The 17440-nt window shown below is 40.6% G+C and overlaps 2 protein-coding genes across 2 annotated transcripts; both read right to left on the bottom strand.

Annotated features, from left to right (window-relative positions):
• Positions 1 to 1664: 1664 nt before the first annotated feature.
• On the bottom strand, positions 1665 to 5738 carry LOC149110255 (uncharacterized). Its single transcript, XM_089292672.1, has 2 exons — positions 5415 to 5738; positions 1665 to 2535 (listed from the first exon to the last, which is right to left on the bottom strand). The coding sequence occupies exon 2, from the start codon at positions 2506 to 2508 to the stop codon at positions 1924 to 1926; it is 585 nt and encodes a 194-aa protein (XP_089148798.1). The 5' UTR covers positions 2509 to 2535; positions 5415 to 5738; the 3' UTR covers positions 1665 to 1923.
• A 447-nt stretch (positions 5739 to 6185) lies between these two features.
• On the bottom strand, positions 6186 to 7353 carry LOC149110254 (uncharacterized). The gene has a single exon (XM_089292671.1). The coding sequence runs from the start codon at positions 7307 to 7309 to the stop codon at positions 6593 to 6595; it is 717 nt and encodes a 238-aa protein (XP_089148797.1). The 5' UTR covers positions 7310 to 7353; the 3' UTR covers positions 6186 to 6592.
• Positions 7354 to 17440: the final 10087 nt, after the last annotated feature.

Here is a 17440-nt window from a genome sequence, read left to right as displayed (position 1 = left end):
GCGTTTATAAATTTCGTGATAAAAAAATGTAAAATCAGCACATTTGCCCGGTGCTCTGTCAGGCCAGAGCTTATCACGGTTTCTGTAGCATGAAGCGACTAGGAGTATTTCTACTCCCCCCTGGATGGGATGCTAGTCCATCGCTGGGTTACCCCCATTATTAAATTTCCCGGTACCAATTTATACACCTGGGTGGAGAGAGACTCTGTGAATTTTAAGTGTCTTGTCCAAGAGCACAACGTAGTGTCCCCGGCCAGGGCTCGAACCCGGAGCGCTCGGTCTGGAGACGAGCGCACTAACCATGAGGCCACCGTGCCTCCCTTTCGTGATAAAGGGTCTGGGTAAAATTCTTTTATCTACGAGTGTCTGAACGAACGTTTCAAACGATGTTTTTTTAGTACTCCTCGATTATTTGTTTCTATCTTTAGAAGGTAATTACGGAATTTTAATGGGGGGAGGGGGTAATAATAAATCGCAACTAGGGGTTTGAAACGTAATTACACAATTTTCTGCAAAGTAAATTACTGTTATGCCACCAACATTTTCTCTCCGAGTCTAGGGTGAACTGCTTGTGAACGCAATGTTATTCGGTCGCCTTTTGTTTTTCCGCAATAACGAAATGGTCGATATATTATCATGCTGGTAAGTACATTGATGCGGGGCTCAAATGTGTACAAATGGAGAAGTCAAATGAGACCCTACATTAGGCGTATGAAATTTCACTAAAATGTCAAGTCGTGAGCATTTATTTGGAATATAATGTGAAGAGCAGCTAACTTGCCAGACAAGTGAAAAACATATGAAAGTTGTAAATAATAATATTTTATGGAAGTTAAGGCAAATTTGCTTCACCAAAACTTCTGTTTTGGGGTTGTCATGGTGAAAAATGGGACACGACGAAGAAAATCAATTTCATGACAAACAGGTGGGGCCACTGACGTGCTGTTTGCATTTGGTTGGAACAACATCAAAACGAGAACATCAGAAGGACAACATTTATTTTATAAATAAAGTTACTGAGCAGAAACAGAATTATTCTCATACAACAGGCAACTGGAAGACATTCCCACCTTCCGGTTAAGATAGGTGGGGCTCAATTTCAGATAAACGAAAAAGTAACATAAAATCCGCTTAGGCATTTTAAAAGGTGAAAAATCTAATTAAAATCGCGGCATCTTAAAAGAGTCAAAAATGTGTAAAACAGGTGGCTTTGGTTGTTGGCTGGGACGGACACAGTAGATAAATGATAATTGCTTTTATGAGGCTTTGAACGAAAATTAAAGCAGCTTATAGATTTTTGTTAATTTATGAAAAATATACACGTGCTATCACAATTAAATCGATTGGCAAAAACGAGTTAACTAGACAAAAGGAGAGTCCCAAATGTTGTCAGAACAGTTTAACTGTTCAGCATCGTAGCAGTAAGTCAGTTATGTTCAAGGATTCAAGATGGCTAACATCAGTGGATTTGCTACATTGGGGCTTTCAGTGAACTTTCAGCTTGGTGGAGGGGGAAAGTAGAAGGGTAGGGTAGGGAGCAGGAGGAATTGTTGCTATTAGAACTTTATAATAAGGAGTTAGAGGACGAGTAAAGCACTTCATAAAAGCATCTGCATCATTATTCATTGAATAGATGCAATAGGCAATCATGATCAAGCGTGCTCTATATTTTTTCTGACACCTTTTATTTTCATTTCAGCAAACAAAAATGTCAATTGTTTAGCATCAAATCACCTGACTGTGTCTTAATTAATAGTTACATATGCCTTAATTTTGTAGTTGCTGTTACATTTAAATGCTCTAGTTTAACAGTCTCTACTCGTTCATTTCCAAATTAGCCACCAATATATAATTGCTGTACCGTGTGAGTGCTAGACTGCTTATGTTCACATCGTGACCGACTGATATTTCTCTCTAAGAAGGTTACATAATAGTGACTTCGATAAACTTTATCCCAACTCTTTCTTTTTTACTGTTTTTGTAAACCTCGAGAGTAAGACCTTTGCTGAGCAGCAGTCGCTTTTTGTAGGCAGCGGTCTTCACAAAGCCTCCGTCATGCGCAGTGTAGCATGAGCCCCAGTGTTCTTTTAACTTGAGCGTGATGACAAACTGACCGTCATAGAAGGAGTCGTTTGGTCTGGGGACCCTGCCCATCTCCATTCTTCCAGTCAAACTATTACCAGAAATTCCTTCAATTCCAAAACAAGGAGCGTCGCCATTAGCGTAATTGTGTTTATCGACCGTGTGAAACCCAAGAAAGCTGACCCCGTCTGACACACCATATATTGGATCGCTGTCCTCTTTCTCTCCAATACTTTCATCCATAGAAACCACAATTTTGAGAGTAATCAAAGTTGAATCTTCCAAGATATCGGCGGGAATTATGGGTACCTTAAGGAGAACGGCGAAAAGCAATGCCGGGCCTCCCTTGAATGTCAGCTGTTCAGTGGTACTGGAACGAAATGGGTCGATGTACGACGCGTGCGCCTCGAGCCAAGAGGGTGTCATGTTTTGGTGGTAAATGACTCTGTTTTCCTAAAAGATAATATTGTTGACACTGATTGAAATTTATGTAAAAGAGATAGAAAGTTTTTTTGGAGAAAAAAAAAAGGAGAGAACTGGGAAACCATTACAAATTATAGTTTTTGGCAGAGAGGGAACGTAGTATTTTTTTTGAATATTACCGTGGACAAGACGTGAGTACAAATCCATTCTGATTCCGAAACAATCGTTCTTGTTGGAAAATATATAACGAGAAAGGTATGCCCTTTCCTATGCTGATAAGTTTGCAAAGCTGTCATTAGGAAAATAAACATTGGAAAACGAAATATTATGTAGACATGACCTATAAAAGAAAGCCTATTTACCTTTCGCGCGCGCGTTTTCCAAGCAAGGATCAGGGGAATGCATTGTAACTTTGGGGCGAGGTTTTCTGTAGATTGTTTGGCTTTATGTTTTGAGTTTGAAAAATCTCAGAGTACAGAAGACAAAAGCAGTTAAAAACATTTGTATACAAGAAAAAATTATTTAATCCTGGATAAGCGTTGAACGGCTTTCGAACAACCCGGCCCTGATTACAGAAAGTTAACCTTGGCTAATCCCGCGATCCACACGAAAAACCAGTACATGGTCAGAGGTCAACTTAAAAAAAAAAAACTGTGAGCTCGATCAGCGCTAAAATTAAACCCGCAATATGGTCACGTGCTACTGGTAGCCAGATACCTTGTTTTGACAGTAACAGCCATGTCAATATCAAAGCTGTTGGCTATAAACCAAAGCTGCATGTCTCGGTCATCTTAGTAGCTGGACTATGGCTGCCATGTTGCGCGGGGCTGTTGTCGTTGTCATCAGGGCGCTTATATGTGGGGCGGTGAAACAAGTGGGTCCGAGCAAAAAGGTGTGATGCAGTAGACTGGGGTCTACTAAGACGAGCAGATTCCGATTACTTGCACTCGAACTTAGATTTTTAAAGAAATTCCACGAAACTCCCTTCTATACGAATTAGCAACTTCTTTTGGTGCATCTTTTGTTCGGAAGCAATTGGAAAAGGTGAGTTTTTCAGGGCTGAAAACAGAACTTTAAATTTCGCGCTGTGAAATGAGTAAGACCTGCTCGCGCTAGTTGTACGCGTAAGCTTTTTACTTAAGAATAAAGTTTATGCAAGAAAACTCTCTACTCTACTCTGGTATCGAGTTATTTCTCAGAACAATGTTTAATCATAACCAAAATCTGTTTCGATAGTTTCTTATTGTTTCTGCTCGTTTGGCGAGTGTGCAGAAGCTTTTGAAAGGAAAATAAATCTGACGCGTGAAAGTAGCAAATTTGCATAGTGCAGCGCGTGCACTTTCAAGTCCAAATCGGTGTTTTCAAGTGAATTGTCAATATAAAATCTTGACAAAGATTATTTTCGTCATCTTTTGTGCTGAGATGATGCAACAATTATCGCAACGCTATAAGGCTACTATCATCATGTGTGTTTCTTCAACATAGTGAAATTTTATACTGCGAAAATGAAATAGACGTGGAGTTTTGAGAACTCAAACGACAAAATGGAAATTGAATCGTTACTCGGGTTGATCAATGAAAGCGCTACCGTAACTGTGCTGATTGTTTCTGTTGTGTTCCCATATTTCAAGCTAAACTTTTAATGTGTTCTCAAACATTCATCAGTCTTAAACATATTTAAAGCCAGAGATATTGTTTGAGTTCGATGTAGGTTTTTTACACGAAAGAGTAGAATTGAAGTCCAATTTGTCATGTTTATAGCTACAAAACACGCATCGGCGGGCGCTCTTTTTCTGTCTTTTTCATCGGCAACCAGCGATTTATTGGATTTTCTGACAAACAAAACTGAGCAGTATTCACAGACGAAAGTTTTTGTGCCTTGATGAAACATCGCGTATGGTTTGCAATCCAGGCGAAACTCAAACTCAAAATTTTATTACTTTTCGGTCTCTATGGCAAAATCCAACCAAGCGTGTGGCAAGAGTAGAGAGACTTTGAAGTTCTAAAACGCTGCTATATCCAAATATATCCAGCTGGTTTTCTACTATGTTATGTAAAGGCTATCGATATTCAACATATGTAAAATTTAGAGTGGAGTATTGTGGAGTACTCGTAAAAGAAGAAGCAGATCACGGCTTGGTCATGATAAGCGGGATATACCTGCATTCGACACTGTCTTAATTCACTCAAATTTGGGCAGCGTACGACAAAAGTACTTAAGCATCATTACAACAGACATAAACGTCTTGACTTTTGGGTCTAAAGCATCAAAGAGGATTTTAAAGATACACCACTGGTGGCTCAACAATAACGAAAGAAAAGTTGATTTCCGGTTCGTCGAGAGGAAATTTTTTGCAGCCATTAATCTCACCGTAAGCGCGGAAGGAGAACTCGTGCCAGTCCTTCTCCGTACCACACATTGGACCAAGAGCAGACTGCCCGTTTCACTGCCTGGCCTTTTTCCGCCCTGTTGTCATCGCGCGTACGCGCCCACGAGCAATACTGCTAGCCGTTTTTAGCATGAGAAAAGCAATTCATGGGTTTCTGTAAATATGGGGATCCGCTTGGGGGATCTTCGGGCCGCCGCAGCTCCCGTATTATATAGAGATGGCCTAGCTATGTACGAAAAGTCCAAAAAAATCAGGAATCACAAAGCGTTTCTTCATGTAGTGCCTGCTCATAGCCTAAAAGTCTCCGAGAATACAACAGTTCACGTCTCCAGCTTTAACAAGTGTGATTCGTAATTATGCGATTTTAACCCATCACTACGGTCGCTTATTTCCCTTATTATTCGATTATTGTTCGACGGTTCAGCAGTACCGCAACTGCTATTTTTGACCACTGTTATATTTATTATTATTTTGGAAATGTACTCAAGCAAGATTGATGTATCATAAAGCAGACCCTACCAGAAGGAAAAGATGATGGGAAGTTTTGCTTGCTCTGTAATCCAAGGAGTTTCTGTATCTATTAGAGGACAGCAGCTCGCACCAAAGTTTTCCATTGGCATCTTTGGAGGCGGCCAGATTGACAGACAGGCAATAAGGATTCCTGAGGCATTTAAAGGTACAGTCAAAGTCGCCATATGCTGTAGACGATCCAACTCGAGCCGCATTCAGGTAATGGAACTCGTCCACTGAAAACAGAAGCCAATCATGCGACTGAGACGAATCGTCATGTTCCAAAACGTTTGTTTCTGTTGTGAGGACAATAATATGTGGAGTATCTTGAGTGAAACATATTACAATTTCTCAACATAGATGTGTACGTTACGTTTTCCTATGCTGTTCTTTCCTTTTAAACGACTAAGACGGCCACTCAATCTTCTTAAAGAAAATGAACAAGGTGCAAATTGATAAGACTTTATCAATATCTCTTTATTCAGTTTAAACTTCCTACTTTCCTCAAAACTAACCAGACAAAGAGCAAATTATCCTATTTGGAATTTGTGCATTGAAAATTAGGTTTAATGTGTGTAATTAACGTAATAACTTCCCCTTTGGTACCGCTGGACGTATCAATCGCCTGCTCCTAAAATTAGAAGTTAAAGGACTACACTGTAAATGTATCTTTGTAATATAATTAAAGTGGCTATGAGCCACTGAACTTGGAAAATAAATTATGAAAGGGTGTATCAGGCATTGCTCATTAAGGAACTACTTGTAATGTTAGGACAGTCTAGCTTTCGAACAAGCCCATAAAGCCTTTTTCCATTCAGGGGTGTGTTGTGATATTTGCAAAATGAAAAAGTTCAACATTTAGAAACTGTTTGTTACTCAGGCCTGTAACACCCGCGAGTCTTTCTCTAGATAAATGCCGTTTAATAACAAAACACTTGGCCGACTACATTTGACAACGTGGCACTATAAAGCGATGTATGCGCATGCGAAAAGCTGAACTATACTGAAATTGTCGGAATGGTGGACTGGATATTACATTTCTGCCTTTTTCCAGAGACAGTCTTTTCCTTAAATGAAAACGCAACTAGAAAACGATGTCCTAAATGTCCAATGTTCTAAGCTTGAAACAGAAAAATGTTTCAGGGCATATAAATGTCTATGTCCGCTGAGCATAAGCTTAGTACAGTCTAGGTAACGTAGTCTTTCAGATAGTCTGGTCGCCTCCAGTCACGCCTTGGTCTGGTTACAGCTGCTGGGAACTCTGATGGTTTGTTCTGTTCCATTTTGTCACTGCTGCTAGTTTCGACCACTTCCTCTGCATTGGTGATAATCTCCTCTTGGACTGACTGAGGGTTGGCATTCAGCAGGATTTTCTCTCTCCGATCCTCTGAGTTTGGTTCTTCTTCCCGGTCGTTTCTCCCTTCACTGGTATTGACCTGGATCAAAGCGTTAGCAATCTTGAATTGGCTTGGGTCTCGATATACTTCCCGTCCATCTGTGATCCTACGTGCTGCAATGCTTGATCCGTCGGTTCGGGTTACGGTGTAGAAAGCTGGTTCATATACTGTGGACCATTTGTTCCTCTTCTTTTGCTTCAGCAATACATGATCTCCTACAATGAAGTTGTGTCCCTCGGTGTTTCTGTTCTCAGCGTTCTGTTTGAGCTTCTCTTTGTATCTCTCGTCCCTCTCATTGATGGTTGTGTCACGAGCATTCTCGCTGCTCTCCCTCATTTGATGGTCTAACTTGGTTCTCACTTGTCTGTTCATGAGGGCTTCATAGGGTGCTACTCCGGTGGCAGGGTGTGGTGTTGAGCGGTAGCCTGTCAGCATTTCTTGAATAGCTATGCTGCTATTTCCGCCTTTAAGGTGGGCGATCTGCTCTGTCTTTTTAAGCAGTTTCATGAAGCTTTCCGCCTCGCCATTAGCACGTGCATGTTTTAGGGTGACTCGATGATGATGAAATCCCTCTGTTTTAGCGAAGTCTGCAAACTCTCTGGAATTAAACGGTGGTCAGTTGTCACTTTCCAGCAGTCTTGGGGTGCCATGAGTGACAAGCATTGTTTTGAGCTTTTCCTTGGTTGGCTGAAAAGCTGTTGAGTGGGTCTTCGCGACTTCAGGATATCTTGCTCTCTTGTCTATGGCTACTAGATTATAATGGCCATCATGGTAGGGTCCACTGAAGTCTACAGCTATGACATCCCACGGCTTCTTGGGTATGTCTGTAACTTTGATGGGTTCCTGCCTGTGTTGCTTTGTGGTAACCTGACATTCATAACACTGGCCAATGATCTGTTCAATCATACTGTTCATGGTTGGAAACCAATTTGCTTTGTTTTGGTCGTTCCCAGATGTCCAAGGTGGTGTGCAGCCTTGATGACTTGTCTCTGTAGGCTTCTGGGGATAATGATCTGATTCATTCGGAAGAGTAGGCCATCCACTGCATACAACTCATTCTGCACACTTTAGAACGGTGCAATGTCTGGGTCCTTTTTGTGATGTTCCCAGTCCCCGGTAGGTATCCTGACGGACAGCTTTTGAAGTTGGGTATCTTTGCAAGTTTCTTCCCTGATCTAATCTACAACGACAGCACGGTCGGCTGTCAAGACATATTTGATTACTCTCTCTACAGCATCCTTTCCTTTCTCTGGCAATGGGTGTCTTGATAGGAAGTCGAGTGGGTCTGCGTCATCCTTTCCAGGCTCATAGATTAGCTCGAAGTCGACATCTTGCATTCCCATGACCCATTTTTCAATCCTCGGTGGGAGTCGCATGACTGCTTTGTTAAACAGTGGAAGCAGTGGCTTGTGTGCTGTGATAATCTTGAACTTTGGTGCTCCAAGGAGGTAAATGCTGAACCTGTTCTTTGCCCAATGTACTGATAGGGCGTCTTTCTCTGTCTGGCTATACCGTTTCTCCGTGTCGGTCATAGTACGACTAATGAAGTGGACTGGCTGGAGACCACGGCCCGTCTCTTGGAATAATCCGGCTGAGAGCCCTTCATGGAAGCTGGCTTCCACTCTCACAACGATTGGTCTAGCTGGGTTGAAGTATGCCATTGTGCTTTCACTTGTTATGCTTGCTTTCAGCTTCTCAAATGCTTCATTCTCTTCTGCTCCCCATTTGAACTTTGTATCTTTATGGGTCAGCTTTCGCAAGGGTGCGGTTAGTGATGCGTATCCTGAGATGAACTTTGATAAATATCCGGTCATGCCAAGGAAACTTCTCACAGCTTCTTTTGATTTTGGTGGGCTGCTTTCTTTTACAGCTCTGATTTTCTCTGGGTTTGGCTTTAATCCGTCTTTCGTGAATTTGTGTCCATAGAACTCTATCTCCTCGACTCCAAACTGGCATTTGTCAGGGTTGAAAGTGATTCCAAAATCCACTGCTCTCTGCAGGACTGCTTCCAATGTCTTGTTGTGCTCTTCCCTGTTTCTTCCTCCTAGCAGGATATCATTCCGTTGGTTGAGGCATCTTGGTATGTCTCCAAATATTCGGTAGATAGCTTCATCAAAGAGATCTTGTGATGCTTTTGCTCCAAAGATCAGACGTTTCGGTCGCATGTTCTTTTAGCACCCCCACGGGGTGCTAAAAGTAGCAATTTTTCTGGACTCTGGATCGAGTAGGAGTTGGTGGTACCCCTGCCGCATGTCAAGTTTGGAGAAAACAGTACAATCATGAAATTTGTACATGACGTCTTCATTAATAGGTCCCTGGGTGATCCTATTTCTTTCCATGAATTGGTTTGGTACCCTGAGGTCCACGCTGGCCCTGATCATGTGCGGTTCAAGTTTCTCCTTGTCTACAGTGTTGAACTTCGGCTTTGGTTGAACAACCAAGGGTGAGCACCATGTGACTGCCTCACCTTCAGGCACCTCTTCGAATATCTCCTCTTCTACACATTTGCCCAGCCATTTCTTCAATGGTTCTTGGAGGTAGTAAGCCACTGGTCTCGGTCTTTGAGCTACGGGCACTGCTTCTGGTCTCATGCTGAACTTTGCATAGAACCCTTTTCCATTCTTGATGTCTCTGATCTTCCCGATACCGTTAAATACTAACTGTAGTGGTCGGTTATTTCTTTGATTTCAGGTTTAAAATCTTCATCTTGCTTGACACTTTTGATGCCTGGTGGTTCTTCCTGGATTCTCAGGTCATTGGTCTCGGCGAAAGAGCCATCTTCTCTGATCTGTAACACACCCAGCTCTTGAAGGGTACTTTTGCTGATGAGGGGTGGGGAATTGATTCTTCCTCTGGTCAAAACAAATCTTGTGACTGCTCCACAGGTCTGGTTTCTTATTGTGGCTGTAAACTCCCCTTTCACAGGTAGCTCACTCTGCAAAGTGCTTAGTTTTACTCTGCTTGGTTGTAGGGTAAGTTTCACACTGGACCGATTTGCCAGTACTTTAAATTGGTGTTCATCCATGACATTTTCTTCTGCTCCACTGTCGGGCTCAGCTCTTACATCAACATCTTCTATCTTTACTGATACGGTTCTGTCTTCACCATCTGTTTTGATTTTCTTCACTTGCTTCAGGTATCTTACGGCTTGGCAGAAGAACTCGTCATCGGAACTTGTTGAGTTGTCGGCATCTTCTTCTTCAGTGGTTCTTTTTACACGGCGCTTGTGCGTTGAATTCTCTGGTGGCCTGTGATCGCGTTTTTGCTCGTTGCATTCCTTTCTGTTGTGCGGGCCTTTGGGCTTAAACACAGAACTGAAGTGATTGAACTTTTGGCATTTCATACATTTTTTTTCCATACGCTGGACAGTTATTGCCTTCCTCGTGTGTGTCTGTTTGTCCACAGTATCCACAGGGTTGCTTTCCCTTACCGCTTTGTTTGTCCTTGGGTGGACGCCACTTCTTGAAACGTCGTTCAAGCTTCTTCACATCTTGAGGAATTTTCATGTCACTTATTTGAAGAGATATGTCTTCGATTTGAGCAGCTTCGGTTAAAAACCGTGTCAAATCCCATTTCTTGTTGATGGCTTTCTGTATAAGCGATCGATTCTGTGTTGTTTGGATGAGGTACTTCAAGATTCGTTCATCGCAGTTGGCTTCGAATTCGCGGTCATTGGCTTTCTCCCTTAAACGTGCAGCATACGCGTTCGTTGTGTCGTCATGTGTCGGTCTCATTTTGAGGAATACGTATATTGCGTGGTGTTTATTTTTCTTCGGTTTGAAGTAGTCATTCAGCTTCTTTCTCAACTTTTCGTAGTCGTTATCGCCATCTGTCGGGTTTTGCAAACTGTTCCCCAGGCGAGCGATTTCCTTCCTGCCATAAATGATGACTGCATCTTTCTTGTCGAGCGGCTCCGTAATCTTGAAATATCTGAATTCCCGTTCGATTTCGTCGAGCCAGTCGTCCCACGCTTTCCCTTTGGCTATCGGGCCATCTCCTGGGATAAATGGTTGAGATTTTAGATTTCTCGTTGCCGTAATAACTTGTACTGGAGCTGCTGCGCCGGCGTCTCTTTGTTCTGTGTCAGACATGTTTTGTTGATCGACCGATTCACGCGTTGAAGTATTTTGCCTGCTTGCCTCTTTCGCTGGGCTTCAGACTTCGCTTGCTACGTTTCTCTTGCTCTCGTTCTGCTTTTGTTGCTTAATTGAGCGTGTTTTTTTTCCTTGTCGCCAGTGTAAAACCCTCGAGTCTTCCTCTAGATAAATGCCGTTTAATAACAAAATACTTCGCCGACTACATCTGACAACGTGGCACTATAAAGCGATGTATGCGCATGTGCAAAACTGAACTATACTGAAATTGTCGGAATGGTGGACTGGATATTGCAAGGCCCTGCCTACACGTTTTACGTTGCATGTATTTGTACATGTCTTCCTTGTGCTGTAGTGAAAAACGGCAAGATCATTTTGCTGGGTCAAAAGTGTGGTATAGACTGAGCAAAACACTTGAGCCTGCGGTGCGTAAATAAATAACAACACGTAATATTTTTGCCCTCCGGAAGCTGATGTGCAGCTAGCGCAGTGTGATAAGCTCTAGCTCGCCATGCGAGACATCGAGAGTTCGAATCTTAATGATGAGTACTGGTTATTTTTCCTTTTCTTCTTCATTGTTTTTTCTTTTTCTGTCAAGAAACAATTTACCGAAAGCTAGCGCTACCGTTTGTCTTTCCGTTTCTTGTGTTAAAATAATCCCCTAGATCCTTTAATCATTGGTTTATATCGATTGCTTTCGAACTCACAATATCACGTACGTTTATGACGGAAAAACCACGAACACTTTCCCTGAATGGAATCCCTAAGGAAAAACCATAACTATTTTGCTTACAATGAAAAGAATCGTTATACCTTCTACCTCTCGAAAATAACTAACTTGACATATGACACGTTGCAAGCGACTGTAAAACGGCCTAAGACGGCTGATGTTCGAAACTTGGGGTGACTCCTATATGAAAAGGTCGGGGATGCTCGTCTTTTCGGGTACAAATCAAGGATTCTGGTCTCAGTTAGGGTGTTGATGACGAAACGTCGCCATTTCCAGCGGTCAAAGCATCCTTTAGGGTGTACTCGAGGAAATAATAATAAAAGAATCGCTCTCATTTGATTTCCGTTTTCAGGCTTGATTTCCGCTGATCTCGATCTCGAGTACGCGAGTCGGGTTTACAAGTGCGCGCTGGATCCTTTCCTGAACAGTGGCTAGTGATCGAGCCTCTTCCGTTTTAAGTGGTATATTTTTATAAAGCTCAAGCTACGTCCACATTAGTCTCCCTTAGGAGTAAAATTCATATTTTCCGACGAGCATCAATGCCTTTTCATATGGAAGTCCCCCCTAACCTAAAGAACAGTTGGCGTCGGTTATCAGAGAGGAGAGCACAGTAAAATACAAAATAGAATGAAACGGTAAGCATGATCTTCAATTTAAATGTAGAAAAGAGTCTAGAAGATGTTATGTTTCTGCAAGACGATCTGTTATGACTTTCAAAGCATGCTCACGTTAGTTTTAAGTTGTTCCTGTTTATGAATGGTTTCAATGAAGTGGTTGTCAAGAAACACTGACCCGCCTTCTCTTTACTTAGCAGTGAATAAAAATAAAAGAAAATTGATCTCTTTAATTGTAAGCAGGTGACTTCGTAGAAAATTAAACAGCTCGTGATTAAACAGCTCGTGATTAATCACTTTCTTATGATGAATTTCTTTTTACATAAAACGCTCAACGTTTGTAACTTTCATCGCAAACGGTTTTGGTTAAACTTCTGTATCATTTTTTTTTTTTTGCGTTTGGTGGGAAAAGGGCGGGGGAATGGATTACCGAATATCGCGTATATGAACTGACATGTCGTCCGATCAAATTGTTTGTTGATTATTCGGTTCCATAGTTGTGGACAATGAGAGAAAATCAATTGCAAAAGTTTCATCTAGTCCGATGTTCCAAGCAAACGGAATAAGATCACACGGGTGTTCTGCGGCATTTTGTAATAACTACGCATTTTGTAATACCTTACGCATTTTGTAATAAAAGTTGCAGCATTTTGTAATTACCTGCAGTATTTTGTATTAAATGCAAACGACGCATTTTGTAATAAGAGCTGCAGCATTTTGTAATAAACGTCAGTCTACGCAATTTGTAATAACGTGGTGACGCAAATTGTAATAAGTCTCTTCACACGATAATTTCACCAAGCATACAGATTGGCTGGATTCCCTTCAACACCAACCTGATGGAAAATCAGTTATTATATTATTACAGGATTTTTTAAACTGAATATGAGTACAGTATCTGCATGGGTATTTGTACAGTAGATGCACGCGATTTTTTTAGATAAGTTCTTTTTTCTCACTTTTGTCCGAGTCTTGGAATCAAGTTAGGTTCACGAAAAAGAAAGTAATAAAACGTCAACATTTGCGTGACAATGGGTGGAACTATTTCACCTGGTGGTATTCCATTCTCCATTATGAAGATTTAGGAAATTTTTAAGGAATTGAGAATTTTATTGTCCAAAATTTATACACCTCTCAGACTAAAACTATGCCACATGCTTATTGAAAATATAGATTTACATAGAAGTATGTGGGTTGTTTAGCTCCCAATATCTGCTAAAAAAGAGCACTTGACAAACTATATTAAGCCAGTGTTGAAGGGAATCCAGCCAATCTGTATGCTTGGTGAAATTATCGTGTGAAGAGACTTATTACAATTTGCGTCACCACGTTATTACAAATTGCGTAGACTAACGTTCAGGGGCGTTAAGGGCGACGCAGTGTTAAAGATTAGCTGGGCAACCAGGGCAAGCTATGGCAACGTAACAGAGTTAAACGGTATGACCAATGACGGCGCGAAAGTTTACAGTTTTTGGTAAGACAAGCTTTTCATCTCTCACTGACAAGGACGGCGAATCATTTATAACAGAAACCTAAAAAAAAAAAAAAAAAAAAAAAAATGCTAAAGTAGAAATACAAGCAGACCAACTCACCAGTCACCTCGTCGCCTATTGATTCATTCCATTCAGAAATGTAAAATTAAAATAACAACCCCTAACGCTGAACAGAAATTCATGCAACAAGCGAGAATCTAACCTGAAGAACAGTTGGCGTCGGTTATCAGAGAGGAGAGCACCAAAAACACAAAATAGAATGAAACGGTAAGCATGATCTTCAATATAAATGTCGAGAAGAGTCTAGAAGATGTTATATTTCTGTAAGACGATCTGTTATGACTTGTGAAGCATGCTCAAGTTAGTTTTCAGCTGTTCATGTTTATTAATGCTTTCAATTAATTGGTTTAGCAAAACTAACCGGCCTTCTGTTCCTTGGCATTGAATTAAAAACAAAAGAAAATTAATCTATTTATTGTAAGCAGGTGACTTAGTCGAAAATTAAACAACTCATGAGTAAGAAAAGGCAGGCCGTTGTATAATCATTTTCTTATGACGATTTTTTTTCCCCCATAAACAGCTCAACGTTTGTAAATTTCGTTTCAAACGGTTTTGGTAAAACCTCTGTATCATTTTTGTTGTGGTTTGTGTTGAGGGGGGCGGAGCAGATGGATTACCGATCGCGCATATGAATTAACATGTCGTCTGATCAAATTTTTTGTTGATTATTTGGTTCCATATTTGTGAACAATGAGGGAAAGTTAAATTCAAAAGTTTCAAGTTGTCCGATGTTCCAAGCAAACAGAATAAGATCATGCGGGAATCGATGTAATAGGGTATTAAGCTTCTACTATAGCTAGTCAGTTTTTATGAGCCTTGTATAATACCCGGCTGTACTTATACAATTTTTCCGCAAAATAAATTGCTGCTGCGTGACAGCATTCTCTCTCGGAGTCTAGGATTAATTGTAACTGGAATCAATCTTGTTAGGTGTCTTCTTTTTGCCGTAAATACAAGACTTTTTGGTCATTTTATGGGGGTGGCAATTTTGCAGAGCTCGAAAGTATAGAAATGGAAATTAAGATAAGAAAAAATCCTTAGGCATCTAAACGTTTAACTACAATGTTAAGTAGTGATCATTTATATTGAGAATAATGTGGAGAGCAGCTGACTTGGGATACTTGTGAAAAAAGTGTGCAATTTAGATAAGAATGTATATTTAGCTCATTGAGTAGGAAAGTATAAGTCTGGTTCAAATTATGGGAAAGGAAAGTCACTTTTTCAATGTTCAGTTTTACCCAATTTGCTAAACTTTAAAAGTTCCTGTTTTGCGGTTGTCAAGGTGCCAATGACGTCTTGTTTGCATATAGCTGACAACATCAAACCGATGACATTGCAGGACTAAGTACTTATTGACTGAGTGGGAGGGCAGGCGGAAAAATATTTTTCTCTCGGCAAGATCTCGATCGCGGGTTCGCCGCTCACAATCGCAGCTTCGCTACCGAAAAAAAAAAAAAAAACACATTTAAACGACGAAAACAAACCTCTGGCACCCAGGGTATGTGTTGCTTGCCGTCGGTGAAGAAGCAAAGACGTGACTTCCATTTTTTTGTTTTGTTTTATTTCGTTTTTTTTTTTCGTTCGATGTATAATAAAATAATTATTAGATTCTAGATATTGTGATATCCAGAATAATCAAGGTCTCGGTACTCCTACCTAGACCTTGATTATTCTGGATATCAGAAAAACCTCATCCAACAATTGTTTAAAATAAAGCTACTGGCAAAAGCAGACCGCTTCCATCTGTGAGGTTACTGTACCACTATCGTGTCAAGAGTCTGCGCGTTTTCGTTTAAAATAAGATATCCTTTTGGGGAACTCCCTTTAAAACTGACAGGGCGCTTATTTGAAACTGTGCAAGGAACCACTATATGGTGGTGGAATCTTATTCTGTGGCCTTGGCTGCACTAATCTGACCTGTTAAGGCTACCAATACTAAAGAAACCAACAAATGAATTCACAGTAGTAGTAATTTCATTTCAGTCCGATATTTTTAAAGGTAAAAAGTATGAAAACTGCTCAAATGTTCTTTGAAGACTGCGTGGCACCAAGTTAAAGTGCAATTTAATTAAATCAGATTTTCAACGTGTCAGAGAGGTTTTTTTCTCTTTCTTTCTATTTTCGGTGAAGTAATGTTGTGTTGTGTTGTGTTGTGTTGTGTTGTGTTGTGTAAAAAGGGTAAACTTACGACCCGCATAAAATGCGAATAGGTCTCTTATTTAACCGGAGTATTTTTGAGCAAAAATTCCTCTTGGGTGAGTGAGGGAGTTATGCATGTGCGCGTGTCACACAAATCACAGTGTGGGTTGTATCAAAGAACGCATCAAATTACCTGTTAGAAAATAAGATGGTATCTACATTAATCTGGAGACGTGTCAGATTACTGTAGTTTGTTCAGTCAAATATTTTATGGCTTATTATTTAGTTATCTTACCATGACCAATGTAACGTTGCATGTACATCATAAATTCCCGGTTTCTTTCTTGCTGTACATCGCAACCAAACAACTTGTCAAATTAACGAAATTATTAATGTAAACAGCTCCATAAATGCTCCTCTCTCCGACACTTCACAAAAAAAATAACTCTTGCACGCCTTGTGTGCCTATGTTTTTTTTTTTTTGGTGTGTGTGCGTGTGTCTGTGTGTGTGAGTGTAAGGGGTGGGAAGGGTGAAGGGGCGGGGGATGGATTACCGAACGCGTAGATGAACTAACATGTCGTCTGATCAAATTTTTCGTTGATTATTTGGTTCCATATTTGTAGGAATCGATGTAATAGGGCATTAAGCTTTTACTAGTCAGTTTTTATGAGCCTTGTTTAATACCCGGCTGTACTTACACAATTTTTCCGCAAAATAAATTGCTGCTGCGTGACAACATTCTTTCTCAGAGTCTAGGATTAATTAGGATTAAGTCATACATAGTCATCCAATGTTAGCGGTTTGATGTTGTCAACTATATGCAAACAACACGTCAGTGGCACCTTGACAGCCGCAAAACAGGAACTTTTAAAGTTTAGCAAATTAGGTAAACTTGTACATTAAAAAAATGACTTCCATTTCCCACAACTTGAACCAGATTTATGCTTCCTACTCAATGAGCTAAATATTGATTCTCATCTAAGTTGCACGCTTTTTTCACAAGTCTCCAAAGTCAGCTGCCCTCCACATTATCTTCTATATACATGATCACTACTTACACTGTAATTAAATTTTTAGACGCCTAACCGGTTTTTTTTAGGAAGCATAAATCTGGTTCATGTACTTATTGACAGAGTTGGAGGGCCGGACGGGAAAATATTTGGCTCGACGCGAGTCCGTACGTTTTGACCGAGAGCGAAATATTTTCCCGTAAGGTCCGACCTTACTCAGTCAATGAGGATTTTATCATATGACCACTTAGTGTTGAAAATTTCGAAAATTCTGTTTGAACCTAAATAGGACGCGATTACATAACATAAGAGGGCCGCACGCGGAACAAATAAAAACTTGTCAGTTTTTTCCTCGCGTCGAACAAGCAACTCAAAATTCATTGAGAAACACGACTCATTTTCTCATTTTTGTGTTTCAATGTAAGGCCACAATTACAATTCACGCTAAAAAGCCGCCTGAAAGTTGACATTAAGCTGTCAACAATATGTCAAACCCA

Source organism: Orbicella faveolata, unplaced genomic scaffold, assembly GCF_042242905.1.
Source record: "Orbicella faveolata isolate gen_17 unplaced genomic scaffold, um_ofav_v1 contig_24, whole genome shotgun sequence".
Lineage (NCBI taxonomy): Eukaryota > Metazoa > Cnidaria > Anthozoa > Scleractinia > Merulinidae > Orbicella > Orbicella faveolata.
The sequence above is the reverse complement of the archived record's forward strand: the minus strand, read 5'-3'. Positions and strand labels throughout refer to the sequence as shown.